Source organism: Ciconia boyciana, chromosome 25 (assembly GCF_034638445.1).
Source record: "Ciconia boyciana chromosome 25, ASM3463844v1, whole genome shotgun sequence".
In the NCBI taxonomy this organism is placed as follows: Eukaryota; Metazoa; Chordata; class Aves; order Ciconiiformes; family Ciconiidae; genus Ciconia; species Ciconia boyciana.
Genome location: NC_132958.1, coordinates 204,199 through 222,110, shown reverse-complemented (window position 1 = coordinate 222,110; position 17,912 = coordinate 204,199). Strand labels below are relative to the sequence as shown.

At 66.1% G+C, this 17,912-nt stretch overlaps 2 protein-coding genes across 4 annotated transcripts; one reads left to right on the top strand and one right to left on the bottom strand.

The window, feature by feature from the left end:
- Nucleotides 1–1,256: 1,256 nt before the first annotated feature.
- GCK (glucokinase) lies at nt 1,257–9,260 on the bottom strand. 3 transcript variants are annotated; one of them, XM_072846250.1, is made up of 10 exons: nt 7,780–9,260; nt 4,962–5,124; nt 4,671–4,825; nt 4,312–4,431; nt 4,126–4,221; nt 3,778–3,877; nt 2,737–2,920; nt 2,288–2,443; nt 1,661–1,894; nt 1,257–1,563 (listed from the first exon to the last, which is right to left on the bottom strand). In XM_072846250.1, exons 1-10 carry the CDS (start codon nt 7,822–7,824, stop codon nt 1,419–1,421), a joined length of 1,398 nt encoding a protein of 465 aa, XP_072702351.1. In that variant the 5' UTR covers nt 7,825–9,260; the 3' UTR covers nt 1,257–1,418. The 3 variants fall into 3 exon arrangements, with proteins under 3 accessions (XP_072702351.1, XP_072702352.1, XP_072702353.1); XM_072846251.1 differs by lacking the exon at nt 7,780–9,260 and adding an exon at nt 5,844–5,977; XM_072846252.1 differs by lacking the exons at nt 3,778–3,877; nt 4,126–4,221; nt 4,312–4,431; ... (1 more) ...; nt 4,962–5,124; nt 7,780–9,260 and having other exon boundaries at nt 2,747–2,879.
- Nucleotides 9,261–9,626: 366 nt separating this feature from the next.
- Nucleotides 9,627–17,451, top strand: YKT6 (YKT6 v-SNARE homolog). Its single transcript, XM_072846262.1, has 8 exons — nt 9,627–9,724; nt 10,217–10,339; nt 13,240–13,322; nt 14,140–14,240; nt 14,822–14,926; nt 15,100–15,165; nt 15,705–15,806; nt 16,272–17,451. The coding sequence occupies exons 2-8, from the start codon at nt 10,236–10,238 to the stop codon at nt 16,305–16,307; spliced, it is 597 nt and encodes a 198-aa protein (XP_072702363.1). The 5' UTR covers nt 9,627–9,724; nt 10,217–10,235; the 3' UTR covers nt 16,308–17,451.
- The last annotated feature ends 461 nt before the right edge of the window (nt 17,452–17,912 follow it).

Below are 17,912 nucleotides of genomic sequence, written 5' to 3'. Positions count from 1 at the left end.
CCACAGAGGGACTCCAGCACCCTAGGGTGCCCCAGACCCTCTGGGGGACTCAAATCCCTGGGGTGCCCCAGACCCTCCAGGGAACCCCACATCCCTGGGGTGCACCAGACCCTCGGAGGGACCCCAGCACTCTGGGGTGCCCCGGACCCTGCTGGGGACCCAAATCCCTGGGGTGCCCCCAACCCCCAAAGGGACCCCAACACCCTGGGGTGCCCCAGATCCCCAGAGGAACCCCGACACCCCAAGGTGTCCCAGATCTCCGAGGGGGACCCCCACACCCTGGGGTGACCCCAGACCCTCCAGGGAACCCCAACACCCTGGGGTGACCCATGAGGACCCCAACACCCTGGGGTGACCCCAGACCCCCTGAGGGACCCCAGCACCCAGGGGTGCCCCCCGTCCCCTCTGCGGCATCCCCGCACCCTGGGGTGCCCCCACCCCTGGCACCTGTGGGGGTCCCCGGCCGCACTCACCATCCCCGCCGCAGCCCTGGGCTGGGGCTCCCCGGGGCGCCCCGGCTTTTATCCCCCCCTTATCGCCCCGAGCTAAATCGGGCAGCGGATGCGAGCGGGCGGCCGAGCCAAACTTGGCGCTGGCGCTGGGCGCTGACACGGCCGGGCTGTGCCAGACACGGGCCAGGCCGGGGCCCCGGCGTCACCGAGGGGGGACACTATTTTTGGCTGCTTGGGAAGGGGGCCGAGCCACGGCACGTCTTCGGGGCGGGCTGGGACCCGCTGGGTTTTGGGGTCCTGCTGCTGGCGGGAGTGGGACTTAGCCCCTGCGGGGGGGTCTGTGCCCCCTTTTGGGGGGGGTCAGCGCTGGGAGGGGGAGGCAGGGGTGTCCCCAGGCTCTGCCCCCCCGCCCTGTCCCCGTTGCGGGGACAAGGCTGGAGGGGATCCCCAAAAATCAGTGCCTCGCCGCTAGCCGGCACAGCTCCGGCGCACCCCAGTCGGTCTCTGCACCCCCGGGGCTCCCTGGTGGGGGCCGGCCCGGCCCCCTCCTCCCCCCCGGCCCCCAAGGATCCCCCAACCAGCCCCCTACCTCTCGGCCGGCCCCCCAAGGGGGTCAGCAAAGGGGCTGGGGGCGCTGGGGGGGGTCCCCCGAGGGGTCCCCCCCCGGCGGGGAGGATGCAGGGGGCCAGGGAGGCGCAGGATGACCCTCGGCTGCCCCACACGTGTGGGGCAGCCCCATGGCGGGGGGGGTCTCCCTGCGAGCATGAGGAAGACGAGGAGCTCTCGCTCAAGCGGCCCCAGAGGAGAAGTCCACGCAAACCCCGTTTATTGGGGAGCCAGGAGCCACCTTCGCCGGCGGCAAATCCCTTCCCGCGTCCGTCTCTGCTCCTCGCAGAGCTCCGAGCGGGACCACCGTCCTCCCACCCCCCCGCCATCATCATCCTCATCCTCCACCCGAGTCCTCTCTCACTGCCCCATCATGCAGGCCATTTTGCAGGCGACGGCCGAGATGAGCGCGGCCCCGCGCCCGCTGCCTTCCTCCGACTGGATGAAGGTGATGTCGCAGCCGGGCGTCAGCTGCCGAACCGTGGCGTGGAAGCGGTCCTTGAAGCTGCCGGAGAGGGAAAAAAACCAGGGTCAAGGCTTGGGGGATGCAGGAGGAGGAGGAAGGGGATCATGGCGGGAGGAAGGCTCCCGGGGATCCTCACCTGGGATGGAGCTTGTAGACGGAGCCGTCGACCCCCACGGTGATTTTGAGGGTCTCCTGGCTCCGGCTTTCCCGCATGCGGTTGATGACGCCGGCCAGCCCGGCCGAGCACATCTGGGCAGCGCGGGTGGAGACGCTCTCGCAGACCATCCGCACGATGTCACAGTCCGTCCCCGAGGGCAGCAGCTCGAAGGCCGTCAGGATGTTGTAGATCTGCTTGCGGTCGCCGGAGTCGCTGGGACGGGGAGAGAGGGGTGCGTCGGTCGGGGGGGGACACACACCACACATGGGGACCCCGTGTGGGGCAGTTGTAGAGGGCTGGTGTGGGGTGACGGGACAGGGGACCCCAATACGGGACAGAGCAGGCTAGTGGGGGGTGATGGGACATAGGGACCCTGATGTGGGACACCCTGGTGCGGGGTGACGGGACAAGGGACCCCAATACGGGACAGTGGGGTTGTGGGATGGGGACCCCCACGTGGGACAGCCTGGTGCGGGGTGACGGGACAGACACCCCAATACGCCTGCACCAGTGTGGGGTGACAGGACGGAAGACCCCAGTGCGGGGCAGCACAGCGGGCTGGTTTGGGGGTGCCGGCCCCCTGCCGCGGCCCCGCCAGCCCCGTACCTCTCGATCTGCGACATGAAGCGGGTCTCGAAGGTCCCGCGGGTCTTGAGCTTCTCGGAGGCCTCCCCGTTGAAGAGCAGGTTCTCGTCCACCAGCTTCAGCAGCACCAGCCGGACGATCTCCCCCATGTACTTCCCCCCGATGATCTTCTCATAGCTGGGGGGGACAGAGGCGAGGGGACAGCCGTCAGGGCCGGGATCTGGGGGGGCCACGTCCCGCAGCACCCCCTCTTTCCTTCCTCCCCCCTCGCCGGACGCGTCCCTGCGCGTGGGCACGGCGGCCGGGGCGAAGGACCCCCGCTTTGGGGGTACCTGTGATGAGTTGCTCCGGCCTCAGCTGAGCCCGGCGTGGCGCGGGTGGGCAGGGGGAAGGAGAAGGGTGGGCGGAGGGGACGCGGCCGGGGGTGGGGGGGACATGCCCAGAGGAACTGGATCTGTCCTATTCCTTACAGTTGCTGACCGGGGTTAAGTGAGGTCTCGTCCACCACGCGGTCGTACTCCAGGAGGAACTCGTCCAGCTCCCCCGAGGCGCCGAAGGCCCCCCACTCCGTGTTGACGCACATCCGCCCCTCGTCGCCCTCCACCAGCTCCACGTTCTGCATCTCCTCCATGTAGCAGGCGTTGCAGCCCGTCCCTGCCAGCAGGAACCGGGGATGGGACCGGTGGTGGCGGCGGGGGGACGGACAGCACTGACCCCCAACGCCCCCGTCCCCCCCATCCCGATGGCTCCGCGGGGCAGCCAGCACCGCGGCTGGGGGGCTGCGCTCGGACCTGCACGTCCCCATCCCGATGCGGATCGGGAAGCTCAGCCTTCCCGCTCCCCCCCGGTCCTTCCCCGCAGCCCCAGCCGGCTGCTTGTCCCCGGTGGGTGTTGGGGACGGCCACCGCGGGGTCCCAGGGGCTCTGGCTGCTGGGCGGCGAGGGCAGCCCGGCCTCCGGAGGAGCTGATAAACAGCCCGACACCGGCAGCGTGGTGTTTACCCAGGCCGAAGGGACGGCGTGAGCTGGTGCGGAAAGCCCAGATGGCCGCGTGGTTGATGGCACTAAAGATAGCGGGGGTCTGGGGGGCGGCGGGGGGCAAAGGAGCCTGCGGGGTTCAAACCCATCCCCACCTCCCGGGCTCCCCGGCACAACCGGCACTGGCTGCCTTCAGTGGGTCCCCACCCATACGGTGAGATGCCGGAGCCACCGGCAGCCTGGAGGAAGGACGTCCCTTGGGGACAGACCCGTGCCGCGGGTGACCAGACCCCTTACGGTGACCACCCCCTTCCCACCCCGAAGGTGCCCCCACCGCTGTGCTGGGGCCAGGCGATGCCGTCCGGCGTCCCAACCTCAGGAGACCTCGGCAGGGTGCCGCTGCCGCCCCCCTGTCCTCGGCGTGTCCCCCCAAAAGGACAAACCCCTGCTCGCAGCAGGGGAGCGTGAGCGGGGCCGTGGGAACGGTCCCCCCCCTCGCCTGCCGCGTGTCCCTGCGGGAAGGGGCCGTCTTACCCACAATCATCCCAACCTCGCACCGGTGATCTTCGTAGTAGCAGGAGATCATCGTGGCCACCGTGTCGTTCACCATCGCCACCACGTCCATCTCGAAGTCCTGGGGAGGGGAGAGGCACCATCGGGGTCTCGCCGGGGGTCCCGGCCGTCCCGCAGCAAGCGGGTCTGGGGTGGGGGGTCCCCGAGGGCGAGGACGCATGCACGCGTCACGCACACGTGGGTGCACGCGCGTGGAGCGACCCTTCCCAGGGACACGCCGGGCTCCAGCGGCCCCGTCGTGGGGAGGGCCGGGGGTGCCGGGACCTCCCTGCCGCTGCGGTACCGGCACAAACCGTACGATCATCTCACCCCTCGCCGTTTGATGGCGTCTCTCAGGAGCCCGACCACGTTGTTCCCTTCCGCGCCGGAGGCTTTGAAGCCCTTGGTCCAATTCAGGAGGATGCCCTGGAGCGAGGGTAAGACCAAAATGGGGCCGGGGGTGTAGCTGGGTCACGGGGACTCCCGAGTCCCCGTGCTGCCTGGCCACCCCCTCACCTTGTCGATGTCCTCGTGCCGCACGGGGAAGGAGAAGGTGAAGCCCAGGGGCAGCTTTTTGTGCTTCATCTGGTGCTTGTCCAGGAAATCGGAGATGCACTCGGAGATGTAGTCAAAGAGCTGGAAGAGAGGAGGTCCAGCCTTCGCCGGGGGCTGTCCCCCATCCTCCCACTGCGCGCGGCTGGCCACCGTCCCCACCACGGGTCCCCTGAGCGCGGCCACCTCCCCGCCACCCCCCGGCCTCTGCCGGATGAGGGATGCACCCACCGGCGTCCTCACCAAAATGCGGCACCGTGTGCCCCTGCCCGGTGACAGGGACTGTGCGGGAGGGGACGGGATGCCCCGTGTGCCCAGCTCACCATCTCGGCCGTCCCCGTCATGGCATCCTCCGGGATGGAGTACATCTGGTGCTTCGTCTTCACCTTCCACTGCCCTTCCTCCCCCTCGCCCACTTTCACCAGCATGACGCGGAAATTGGTGCCGCCGAGGTCCAACGACAGGAAATCTCCGACCTCTGCAGAGCCGGGGCGGGACACACAAGGTGATCGGCTCAGGGGGGGTCTCGGCCTCCCGCACCCGGCTCGGCGAGGTCCGGGGAAGAGGTGACGCGGCAAAGGACTGGGAGCGATGCCCGTCCAGCCCGGCGCTACCTGAGCCCTCGGGTGTGGAGCGGACGTAGGTGGGCAGCATTTTGACAGAGGCTTCCTCGTGCGTCTCCAGCTTTAGCCCTCGGTCCATCTCTTTCTGCATCCGGTACATCACCTTCTTCAGGTCCTCCTCCTTCAGCCGAAACTCCGACAGGATCTGCTCCACCTGCGGTGGGACGGATGGCATCAGCTGGGGACAGGGGATATGGGACGTGGGTGGCCTGAACTGCAATAAATAATCCAAATTTTCCTTCCCCTGGCCCTGCTTTTCCCCATCAGCGCACAGACACCACGAAACACCTTATCCCATCTCTCCGCCGCCCTGCCTCCAACCTAACTGACGCACTGGAGAATCCGCAGGACTGGCATGAGCCGCTGCTGGCCCCACGTCCTCTCCCGGTGCCGCCTGCGAGAGACCCGCAGTCAGCACAGCGATCCCCGTGCCGCCGCCTTCAGCCGATTGATTTTCCACAAGCTGGGACGGTTGCATCGAAGCCGGCGCCATTCCAGCAGGGCTTGGACCCGTGACCTGGGACGTCCCATCCCGCCGAATCCCAGGGTCTTTCCCAGCAAGGAGCGCTTCCAGCGATGCCATTCAGGAGCTCAGCGGCTCCCACCGAGGACGTGGGACCCCTCCGTGTCTGCGACAAGGACGCCGCATCCTCCTCGCTCCCCCGGGAGCCGGGAGCATCCCTCTCCCTGTATCCCCCTGGAACCACGGGTTCCATTTTCCGCCCATCAAACCTGGCACGAGCCGGGGGCCGAGGGCAGGCGGGCGGGCAGGATATAAAAAGTATTATCGGGAAATGCTCCCTTGCCTCGCTGCCAGGGAGAATCGCAGGGCCCACTCGAGGGAAGCGCCTGGCAAGCAGGACCTGTATTTACCCTTTACGTAGCAACCCCGGGCTCCGCCGCCGGCGCAGCCTCCATTAGCCACGGCACGTAATCGGGGGCAGGCAGCCCCGGGCTGTCAGATGGGGCCGGGGGGAGAGCGAGCGCTCGCTGCTCGGCCAGATGTAGCCAGCGGCATTAGAGGGCTCATTAGTCACCGGGATCCGGGCAAGCTTAAAATGCTCCCGCTTGCACTTTCGCCGGCAGACGGATGTTTTCCTCGAGGCTGCTGCCGTTTCCCGATGTGTTTCAGGGTGGGGGGCTCTGTAAAAGGCTTTGGGACGTGGTTTGGAGCAAGCCGGCATGGGGAGAGCACCCACCACCTCGGCTCAGCCAAACCTGCGGCCGCTCGCCCCGCTCCCCCTGGTTCACCCTGATACATCACCCGGCCCCGAATGCCGTCCCTCGGCCTCCAGCCCCCCCGAGCGGGGGCTGATCCCAAATATCTTCTCGCCCCAAAAGCTCCTGCCCCGCAGAGCCCTTGCGCCGGGGCGGGCCTCAGCCACCACCCACAGCCGGGTGGGATCCCGGCACCCCGGCACCTCTCCAGCCATCCTCCCCGGTCCGTCCCGGTGCCGAAGCCCGGGGGCTCCATTAACCCTGAACCCCCAAGGTGCCGTGAGACGAGATGCCAAGAGACGTGGCTGCACCACGAGGATGCCGCCGTGCCGGGGGACACTGCTGGCCGCCCCAGAAAGGGGCCGGGGCAGCCCACGGCAGCACCACGGCGAGGTTCGCCACAACCCAGAGGGTGTTCAGCGCGGGATGGCTGGAAAAATCCTGCCAGGAAAAGCACGGAGCTGGATTCGACCATCTCGCCTGAGTCGTTGGCTGAAGGTATCCAGCACGAAGCCATCCTGCGGCACCGTTTGGCACGTGAACACCAAATTTGCCGTGGCCAGAGGGTCCCCGTCCCCAGGGCTGGCACCCGAGGGTGGCACCCGACGGTCCAAGTTTTATTTCTCCAATGTTTTTTCCATCTCAGGCACCGCGTGCCCCTACTCGTCCCTTCTCTCGCCTCCAAAATGACGGGCTTGGCTCTTCCTCGGCGGGATTCGGCTCTTCCCATGCGACTGAAACCGGCTCTCGGCTTCCCAAGGAAACTGTTTGCTCTGATGCACCTCGCAAAGGGGACAAAGCTGGAAACCTCGCGGCCGAAGGCTGCGGTGGCCGGCGATGCCTGACTCTGGCAGCCACGCGCTCCTGCCCCCAGCACGTGCCGTGTCCCCTCAGTGTCCCCTTGGACGTCCCAGTCCGCAGCGGGGAAGCATCTCGCTGTCCTCACCCGTGGCACGGCCCCGTGAGCTCAATCCATCCGGGAGAGGAGACGGGAGCAGCTGCCCCCAGCCAGCCTTTGGTCGGGGATGAGCCGGGTGCCGTCCTCCTGGGTGCCTCGGTGACAACGTGACGACCGTCCGATGGAGGTGACGGGCCCCATCTCATCCCGGGAACGGCAGCCGCTTGGCTGGCAGCAAGATGCCAACGGCGATGCCCGGACGGCGGGAGCATCCCAGCCAGGTGGTGCGGTCCCACGGACGCCCCCGGCTCTGTCCCGAGTCCTCGCCGGCGTGGGGACGGGGCACGGCCCGTGCTGTGCTGAGACCCGGCGCACCGAAACGCGGAGCCCTGGCTTATGGCGCTGGGTCCCCTCCCTGGAGTGTGCCGGGGTGTGACCGCGGGGACGGGGACCCCCCTGGGCGCATCGGGGCTGACCCTAGGCTGCACGGCTTTGCCCCTGGAGCCGATGTCCGACCCGCCAGCCGTCCTCCCCTCCCGGCTACCTCCGTCCCCAAGGGGCACCTCGCCCGGCTGCTCGACGCAGGGATGGCTGGCAGCCCAGGGGGGACCCGTGCCGCTCCCCGCACCCGCCGGGTGCCCCCCACCCCGTCTCCCCACCAGTCCCCCGGGATCGCCCCGGCAGCGGCCTCACCTTCTCCTTCCTGCCGCTCTCCATCCTGGCTCGGTGATCCAGCATGGGGGCAGCCGTCGGGGCGGGGTGGGCTGCGGGCCGAGCCGTCCCCCCTGCAACCCCCGGGCACCTCGCCGCCGCCGCTGGCCCGGGGAGCGAGCCCCCTTCCCCGTCCCGGCAGTCGTCCGGCCGGCGCTGGGCTGCTCCGTCCCTCGCTCCGCCGGGGGATGCTCCACTTTCGCCGCGTTATCTCATCCAACGCCCGGCGGCAGCCGCCTCCTCTCCAGCACCCGCTGAGGGGGGGGTCCCGATCTTCCCCCCCCCCCGCCTCCGGACCCTCAAGCGGAGGAGCAGGGAGAGGGGCCCGGCACCCCGGCGGGCTCAGCCCTCTCGCCCCACATCTCGGGGACGCAGCCCTTTGCGCGGGGGGCGATGCGGGTCGCGCTCTCCCCGCTCCCTTCCTTTCACCGGTAAATTTATTTACCGACGCGCCGGATGGTTTTCAGCGCGGCGAGGGGTCGCGAGCCCACCCCGGTGGGTTTCTACAGCCAGCGGGGAAGTCCCGGCGTGGCGACGAGGCTTGGCCGGGACCCCTCCCCGCCGGGGGCCGCTGGCCCCGTCATGCGAAGCACCACGCCCCGGGCCACCCGTGTCCCCACTCCAGTTGTCATATCAACGGCTCGATGTCCTGGCGGTGGTGGCAAGCACTCCACCGGACGGCTTAGCAACCTGGCACGCTCCCATGGAGACCGCGCCGGGCCGGAGGAGCCGGTCGCTCGATGACAAAGGTTACGGCCGCCCAGCGAGGGGCGAGGGTGACTGGGAAGCGCTCCCTGCCCCTAGGACGGGAAAAGCGCCGGCGATGCCGGGATCGATGCCGGGCACCGCGGCGGACTACGGACAGCCGCCGGTTTTGGGGGACGGGGACATGGCGATCCCCCCTTACCCCCGGACCGGTGCCGTCGGCTGAGCGTTGGGGGGCACCTGGGGAAACGCCGGCTTATGGGGGTCCCGACAGGCAAGAGGACGCTCCCGGCCGTGGGCGGACCCCGAAACCTCCCCGGGTTGGTCCATGGCGGCATCCCCCGGCCGCGGAGCTGGGGAGGGACCCCCAGGAACCCGGGATGGGCACTGGGGGGGGGCAGCAGCCCCACAAGGGAAAAAGGGGGCTCTGAGCAGGACAGAGGGTTTGGGGGTGTCACGGCGGGGCCCGGGTGGGGACGCGGTCACCCCACAGCGCCGCGTCCCCACGCTGCCCGTGGCCCTGTGCTGCTGGGGGCACGGGGCGGGGCAAGGGAGGGCTCAGGCATGCGAGGGTGCCCACCCGTGGGGGGAGCTGGCCCTACAGAGGGGTCCGAAACTCTCAGGGGGCGCATCCACACCTCGTCAGTGGGCCCCCACCGCATGGGGAGAGGACGGCCCCACAGAGGGGTCCCCCACCCGCGGAGGGGTCCCACCCCACGGGCAGAACAGCCCCACAGAGGGGCCCTCACCCCACAGGGTGGTCCCCGTGGGGAGAGGCCAGCCCCACGGCTGGGGCCTGCCCCACAGAGGGGCCCGTCCCGTGGGGCGAGGCCCGCCCCACCGACGGGGCCCACCGGGACACCCCCCCCCCGGGACCCCTCCCTTGGCCCCCCGCAAAGGACGCCGGGATAGAGCGCCCCCCGCTGGAGTCCCTGCGGAAGAAGCCCCGCCCCATGACGCCAGGACAGCGCTGATTGGCCGCCCAGCTCGGAGGCGGGCCCCGAGCGGCCGGTGGGCGAGGCCGGAGGGAGAGGCAGGCGTTTATTGGTCAAGAGGCTGAGTGGGCGGGGCGCGGAGCCAGCGCGTGCGCAGAGCGGGCGAGGCCCCCGTGGCAGTTGCCCGCGGCCGGTGTCACTTCCGGCCGCCGCGGTTCTGCTTCCGGGTCGGGCTCACTCCCCCCCTGTCGGCCGCCGCCTCCTCACAGCCAGGGCCGGAGCCACCGGTACCGCGGGCCGGGGGGACCTGGGGGGCCGGGAAGGGGGCTGGACCGGGAGATTTAGCGGCGCGGGGAGATGGGGATGGAGAGCGGGGTCGTACGTGGCTGGGACTGGGTTGCACTGGCGCTGGGCCACGCCGGGGGCGCTGGGCCGGCTGAGGGCAGGGGGAGATTAGACCAGGGCGGGGGGTGATGGCCGGGGCCGTCCTGGCTGAGGGGGCCAGGGCTCGGGGCCTGGCCGGGCCGGGGGAGGCGAGGGGTGGGCGGAGAGGGCGGGTGTGGGGCTGTCGGGTGGGTGAGGGCAGGGTGCCTTGGGCGGGCATTGGAAGGGTTGGGTGAGGCAGGGGGAGCCCCGGCCCCAGGGGCGGGAGGAGGGGTCCCGGTGAGGTCCAGGGGAGAGGCCCGGCCGCCCAGGCGGGGTCCCACCGGCCGCCGGGGCTCCCAGCCTGGCGGCAGCCCGGCCCCCGGCTCAGCCCCGGGTCTCCTTCTTCCGCCCAGGAGAGCGGGAGACGCCACGATGAGGCTCTACAGCCTAAGTGTCCTTTACAAAGGAGACCCCAAAGTGCATTTACTGAAAGCTGCCTACGACGTCTCCACTTTCAACTTCTTCCAGAGGTCCAGGTGGGTGCCTGGAGCGCCAGAACCTTACGAGGGAGATCTGGGGAGAGGGGGGAATCTCCCCTGTGCGCTGCGAGGCTGGGACGCGGCTCGGGCAGGACCTTGGGGAGAAGGAGTAAAGCTTTTGGGGGAGTTTCTTCCCCAAAAAAGTTCTGCTCCTGTGTCACCGGGGATGCAGTGGCAGCGATAACAGGCTTCTCCCAAGGGATCAACCCCCCAGAGACGCTCCCGTGGGGAGCTGTGACCCCGCACGCACGGTTCAGCGCTGCAAAATCCACTTTGAGCCATCTTTCAGCCTCCGGAAGAGAGCGAAACCTTGTTTCCCCTAAGAGCCCAGGGCCAGCAGCAGGGGGTCAGGTTTGACTTGGTGAATCACCCACCGTAGACGAGCGATAAAATCTGGGTGCGGGGAAACACCCCGAGTGCTCGGGTCAGCTGCGCTCCCTCCAGTGAGTGCCTGAGCCTGGTAGTCATGGCGGCTCCTGGGGAGTGAGAGGCGAGTGGGAGGAGGCTTGTCTTCCTGTCAGACTAACAAAGCTCACCTGACACCTCCGGGATCTTTTTATTTAGGTGTTTGGGCTAATCTTAAACTTTTCCCAGCCCACAAACCTCCGCTCGGGTTATTCTGACAGCTTTGGGTGAACCAGTTTAACCCTGAACGCCGATCTGGGCTTTTAGGTATCCTGCTGCCCGCTCCGTGCACACAGAGAGGTCACGGAGCTCTCTCGGCAGCCACCCTTGAGCTTGCAGCTGGGGGGAGCTCCCAAAAACTTCTAAAAGTTGTAAAATAAAGCAGGTGCCTGTTGTGAAACAGCTCATTTCCCAGCCCCTGGCTCCAGACGATAAAGGCTTTAGGAAATACTCACCTACGGGACTCGAATTTTCCATGCCCTGTCCCTGCCAAGATTTTATGGAGCCTCGGGCACATTTGGTTCTGCAATTTCAGTGATAAAGGGAAAATACTGAAGTCGGAGCGTCTTAAAAAATACTCTCTTAGCCAAATATGTGAGAGGGATAAAGGAGCTGTGCCAGCGCTGCCAACGCATGCGCTCGAAGATGGCTTGCGGCGGGTGAAGTAATCTCTTAAAAACCCAAATCGCTTCGTCGTCGCAGCTCTTGGTTTACCAAATCCTGAGAAATTCCTTGCGTGGTTTTGCCATCGGCTACGGCCGAAAGAGCCGCTTCCCCGGCAGCTGGTTATTTCTTTAGTTAAAAAAAAAGTCTTGGCTTTTTGGGAGCAGCGATTACGGAGGGTGAGGGGGTGTCTGTGCTCGTTAGTCTCGCAGCTTTTCTCTGGTGGCTAATCCTTGTCCTGAGCTGGTTGCCCGACTGTGCTCGGAGGGGCTGCTTGTGCCTCGGTGCCTGTGAGAGCGCAGCCTGGGTGTGATATTTAAGGTGCGATTAACTTAAATTTGGGTTAAAAATGCTGCGTGTACATTTTTTGAGGCTGGGGAGTGACCAGAGAGTTGGGTTTGGGGTTTGAATCTGGGATGAACGTGGCTGTGGTTCCTGGGAGCCGTGAGAACCTGCTGGGCAGGAGGACGTGGCCGTGCCAGCACGGGGTGTCTGCCGTCAAACGTCTGCCGAATAATTTGGGAGGGTCAGGAAGGCGGTGTGAGGGAATGAAGTCTTCGGTGGCAGGAATTTCTCCAGGAATCCTGTGAAATACTGGAATTGCGACGGCTGCGGCTGCCAGCCGATCCTCCAGACCAGGAGGGACGTTTCGGTCCTCTGTTTCTGCTGAAGGTCGATGTTAAGGAATCTTTGGGCCGGTCGTTTCTCTTCAGCACCTGGAAACCCGACGGTTCGGAGTCTCGGTGGAGCCGGCGTCTGATCGCCTGGTGTCTGGGCTGGGAGAAATACAAAAGCCCCTAAGGAATACATAAACTGTGAGAGGCAAATCCCCGTTCTGGAGTTGCTTCCAGCGGTGGAAGGCAGCGAGGGAGGCCGCGGTCTCTGCCGCGCCGGTGTCCGTGTTCATTGACATTTCCTCGGCGCGTGAAACTGCCGAGCGGGAGCTGTTGGTGCGGGGGGTGTTTGAGCAAACTCTGTAATCCGAGTTCTGACGGGTTTCCCTTCCTGGGACTTTCCAGCTGAAGTGGGGAATTTGTCACCTCATGCTCGTTAATTCCAGCGTGCGTTGGGAACAGATTTATTCCTTTCCTCACGAATTTTGGCCTCTTTTTTTCTTTTACTGTGGGGTGAAGAAGAGGGTTTCTGTGAGAAGCCTCTTGGGCAGGGCTCGAGTCTGGGCTCGGGAACGTCATCCAGACGTAGAGTGAGTCTGACTTAAGGATGTTCCTTAACTCTGATCAAACTGGTAGGTGGGTGAGGTGTGTGTGCGGGTCGAACAGCCTCCCCGGGTCGCTGGCGCCTTGCATGGGATTTGGGTAAGGGCCCCAAGCACGGGATAAAAGCTCAGGCGAGGGAAGGGGCTGGAGCGCTCCTGCAGGCCCTCGCTGCGCGTGAGCAGGGCGTAGCCGCTCGTCAGGCTTTAGCCAGGCAGATCCATGGCTCAGCGGTGTTTTGCTTTCTGCTAAATCACCAAAAACCGAGTTCAGCCCAAGGACGCGAGTCCCTCGCCGCAGCCAGAGGGATGTGGACGCTCCCCTGGGCCCGGCGAAGCTGGAGGTGTTTGGGTGGTGGCTGCAGCTCTGCGTAGCTGCAAGGTCTGGCCTTTTCCCCGAGGAAAACCCACGGCTCGGCCGCATCCCCGCTACCCAAACGTTGTGGTGGGGCCGTGGGGAAGGGTTTCAGTCCACCCAAAACACCGGGGACCTGTGGGACAGGTGATCTCCCCTGTCATTGCTGCGCCAGCACCCCTGTAGCTCTCTGGGCCGCACGGAGCTCTGGCAGACCCGGGTCCCCTGGCAGACTCGAACGCCAACGCTTTGTGTTTGCAGCGTGCAGGAATTCATGACCTTCACGAGCCAGCTGATCGTGGAGCGCTCGGAGCTGGGCAGCAGAGCCTCCGTCAAGGAGCAAGGTAAGAGGATAACCCGGGGTCAGCACGCGCAGCCACACGTGCTTCGTTCCTTGTCCGTTTATGATAAAAAATGAGACCTCGAAACAGCGCCCAGGTGAGTAACGCTAAAGGCGTGAGGTGGCTGAGCTGGGCGAGAGCCCAGCCTGCCCCGTGAGAGAGGTTACAGGAAGAACAGGGACCTGCCTGACAGCCAGCTGCCGCCTTCGAGCTTCGTTACTCTCCTTGCCACCCTCGGGACGCCTGGAGCCATTGAGCTGCGCGCCCGCCGCCCCTCAGCTTGCTGGGTTTGTCCTGTCCCGCACGGCAGCTGCCTCCTTCCCCTCTCCCTTGAGCTCTGCCCTGCGAGTCCGGGCTCCGTGCCCCGATCTCTGGCCTCATCTCCAGCCTCCCCGCGCCGCTCCACGTGCCTCCCGAACCCTGAGACGTGCAGGGTGTGGCCCGGAGTTGGCCGCTGCAGCCTCTTTAATGACACTCCAGCCTTGTGACGAGTTGTTATTTATTAAATTCAGGCTGAGCGCTTCCTCCTCTGGTTGTTTAACTCTGGCAGTGCCTGCTGCCCTGGAAAGTTAGCGTCGTGTCCTGCACCACACGGCCAGGCTGCGGTAACCTGCTAAAGCACAATTTGGGGCTGATTTTGATCCTCCCTTGAGCCCTTCCTGCTCTTCTAATGAAATCATGTGAAATGCAGTCGCTGAATGAAACCTTCGGTGCAATTCGTGGGGTGTGGAAGAGCTGCCGGAGCTGGGTGGGAGGCGGTGGGCGCTGGGAGAGGCTCTGGACCTTCCCGCTGCATCTCTGACGTGAATTCTCTGCCCAGACTACCTCTGCCACGTGTACGTCCGGAACGACGGGCTGGCCGGAGTGGTGATTGCAGATAACGAGTATCCGCAGCGGGTTTGCTTCACCTTGCTGGACAAGGTGAGCGCACGGGCCGGGAGCAACTCCAAAGGGAACGGTCTGTGGTGGGGCTGCTCCAGGGAGCTCCTCCAGATCTCGTGCTCACGCTGTGACAAGGAAATGACCCTCCTGCTTGTTAGCTGGGGGACATCAGAGCTGAGCAGGATCCGACCAACCCAAAGACTTCCAGGCTGTGCAGTGGCTTTGCCCGCTAGGACTTAGTCCCAGCTCTACTCTGCGGCCAGCCCAGGCGCTGGCCTCGCAAACGCCTCGTGCTCCCTGTCTGCCTTGGGTTTTATGTGGGAAAACTGGGTGCGGCCGCGCGCCCGGCATTGCCGAAAACTGGTGATGATGTGTCTGGGCGCCCTGGCAGAGCACGGGGCTTTGGGGACAGTCAGGGACAGCCACCCCTACCTGGCGTGGGGACCGCTCTGTCGGTCGTTTGCCAAGGAAGTTGGTTTCTGTCTCTTACCTCGGTTTGTTCAAAAGGGAGCAAGGAGAAGGAGAAAAATCTCCTTTTTTGAGGAGAAAATCCCTTCTGGCTGCCATGGCCCCACAGGCAGAACCGCCAGGCAGTAACTGCCCGCTTCCTTGCGTCGCAGGTGCTGGATGAATTCTCCAGGCAGGTCAGCAAAATAGACTGGCCGTCAGGATCCCCAGCGACAATCAGCTACGCCGCCTTGGACGGGTACCTCAGTAAATACCAGGTACGGGATCCCCGCGGGGGCGGGGAAACGCTCCCCACAGCCCCCAAGTCTGGAGGTGGAAGCGTGGGTGACGCCCCGGCGGGTGCCGGGACACCGATGCTGCGGGGCTGTGGGCCGGGGAACGCCGGCGGCCCTGCGGCGGCGGTGCCGATGCCGTGTTGTTTCTCTCCGAGAACCCCCGCGATGCCGACCCGATGACCAGAGTGCAGGCGGAGCTGGACGAGACCAAAATCATCCTGGTGAGGAGGACGCTGGGCCCGCAGCCGGGACGCTCCAGCTGGCACATCTGCTCGGGGCCGTGGGGACACCTTTCCGGGGGGCTCGGGCGTAGGGTGGCCCTCCAGGCGATGGGGCCGTCCTGCCCTCTCCATTCCCCAGCGATGTTCCTGGTGCTGTGGGAGCTTCCTCTCCCCTTCCCTTCCCTCCGGGCTCCTCCAGGCTGGCCTGGCGCAAGCACAGGGGCACTGACCCTCCTCCAAACCACGGTCCCTTCCCTGCGCAGTGTCACGCCCTCGCTTGTCGTCTTCTTTAAGTGACCCGCGTGCGCTGCTGCCTTCCCGGGGGGCTCCTTTCCTCCCAGTCACTGCGACCTTCTCATCTTTATCGGGGCTGGGATTGCTCCCTCCCTCGCTGCGGCGGCCATGGAAAGGCAGAGGCTCGTCCCCTCGTGTGTGGATGGGGACGTGGTGGCACCTCCACCTTCTGCTTGGGGCTGGGGAGGGAGCGGGGAGGGCCCAGGGTGCCAGCGCCGTGGGCCAGCGCCGGTTTCTTTCGGCAGCACAACACCATGGAGTCACTGTTGGAGCGAGGGGAGAAGCTGGACGACTTGGTCTCCAAATCGGAGGTGCTCGGGGCACAGTCCAAAGCTTTCTACAAAACTGTGAGTGCAGACTTTATCCCAGGGCAGGGTCACCCCCTCCCTGAGGCGCCAGGGGTGGCCTGGGGCTGGGGAAGGGCAGAGTAAACCCCCGGGGCAGCGGATGTGGGTGCCAGGCCAGGGTCACCATCCGCTGGTGCAGCTGCTTTGGACCTGGAGGGAGCTCGGTTTCCCAAACTCCAGCTGCGCTGCGGAGCTCCTCAGCCCCTCGCTCGGGCTGCTCCTTGCTCTGCGGCTGGTGGAGGGTGATGCCGGTCCCGGCTGAGGGGATCGGATCCGTGCCACGAGCCTTCGGCACGTGGGCACGGAGCGTTTGCCTTTCTGGCAAGCCGTGAGGGCTGGGACCGTGCCGGCTTCCTCCGGTGGGAGGAGGGCTGTGCGGGCCCCCCGGCCGGCAGCTCTGGGCCCCCCCCTTGGCCCTCGGGGAGCTGCAGCGAGCGTCACTGCCGGTTTTCCTTCTCTTCCCAGGCCCGAAAGCAGAACTCGTGCTGTGAAATCATGTGACGCGGAGCCCGGGGTCTCCTGCTCCGGACCACCAGGCCTTCGCTCCCCTTCGGACCTCGACCTCACCCAGGACAGAAAGCAGGAGCCCAGGGGGGTTCCCAGGCCTGGGCTGCGCTGCGGCGGCCGGGGCCAGGGCTGGGCGTCCTCGGCGCCGTGGGCTTAAGTGACTTGTTTTCATCTCGAGGGGATGCCGAGGCCGGCATCGGGCCAGCACCCCGTGGGGTGGGGGGAGCGCCGGAGACCCGCCGGCCTCGCTTTTCCCGAGGGCGGCTCGGACCAGGGGGCGTCCGGCCGCACGCCCTCCCCTGCCTTTACACCTGAAACACTAGCCAGCACCTCGGCGTCCCGGCACTGCCAGCACGGGGGAGTCGGGAGAGAGGAGCCGGGGCTCCCCGCTGCGCTGCCCGGGGCTGCTTGGGGGAGCTGGGGGGGTCTTTTATGTGTTTGTGTCCTAAGAGCGAGCCTGGGGGGTGGGGGGGGGGAAGGGAAGAGCAGGCCCTTTCCTCTGGTGGGGGTTACTTGCCGCTGCGGCTTCGCCCGTTGCCTGCCTGGGCAGCTTTTCCCGGTGCGGGTGAACTGGAAGCCGTGGCCCCCGTCCCCAGGGAAGGGGCAGGGCTGAGGGGGTGACGGGGAGGGGGTCCCCTCTGGGCCCCTTCCCTCGCTTTGGTGCTGGTGTGGGAAAGAGCCGAGCCGGGGCTGGGGGGGCTGGGGCAGCCCTTGGCCCCCCTGTCCCCCTGGCTGGCTGGGGGGGGCTGTCCCCCACTGCGCTGGCTGGGGCCGTGTCTGAGCCCCCCAGTTTACCAGCTGCCGGGAGGGGAGAGGGAGGCTGGGGCAGCGCGGGGCCGGCTGGAAACCGGCCCCGGTCTCTGCGCCGGCGGGAGGGGAGCAGGGCTGCGGGGTGGCCGGGGGGGGCTCGCCTGGCTTCCCTGCGGCTCGGAGACCCCCTCCCCTGCTCCTGTCAGCCTGGGGGGGGCTCAGCACCCGCTGGGTGCCCAGCAGCCCTCGCCGCCTCCTCTTCCTCCTCCTCTGGAAGGGGAAAAAAAAAGCTTTCGCTCGAGATTGTATCGTGATCGGTGTTGCCTATCGTTTCTGTGCCGCTGGCCGCACCGGCCAGGCTGGGATAAAGTTGTCTTTGGCGGTTGTAGCCCGGTTTTGAGCCTCTTTGCGGCTTCCCGGGGTGGGGATGGGGCGGGGCCCGGCATGGCCACGGGGGCAAAGCGGCGGGTACGGATTGACTCAGGCTTCTCCCTCCAGCTAGGGTTGGTTTTTTTTTGGTTGGTTGTTTTTCCTCATAATTTATTTGCAGTTTTCCCGAGACAAAAACGAAATCAGAGTCATCTTTTACACTTACAAGGCTCAGAAAGAAAAGACGAAGGGGTGGGGGGGGATATGCCGGGGGGGGGGCGGGGGGGATGGAAAAAGAATGAGAGAAAAGGGGAGGAGAAGAGAAAAATTTGGCAACGATCCACCAGCATTCATGGGACAGTAACAGCTCAGCTCAGCTCCTCGACATACAGCGTTAGCGCCCGAGGTTTGCTCCCGCGCAAAGGGCATGCAGAAAAAAAAATAATAATAATTTAAAAAAAAAAAAATCTCCCCCGGCCC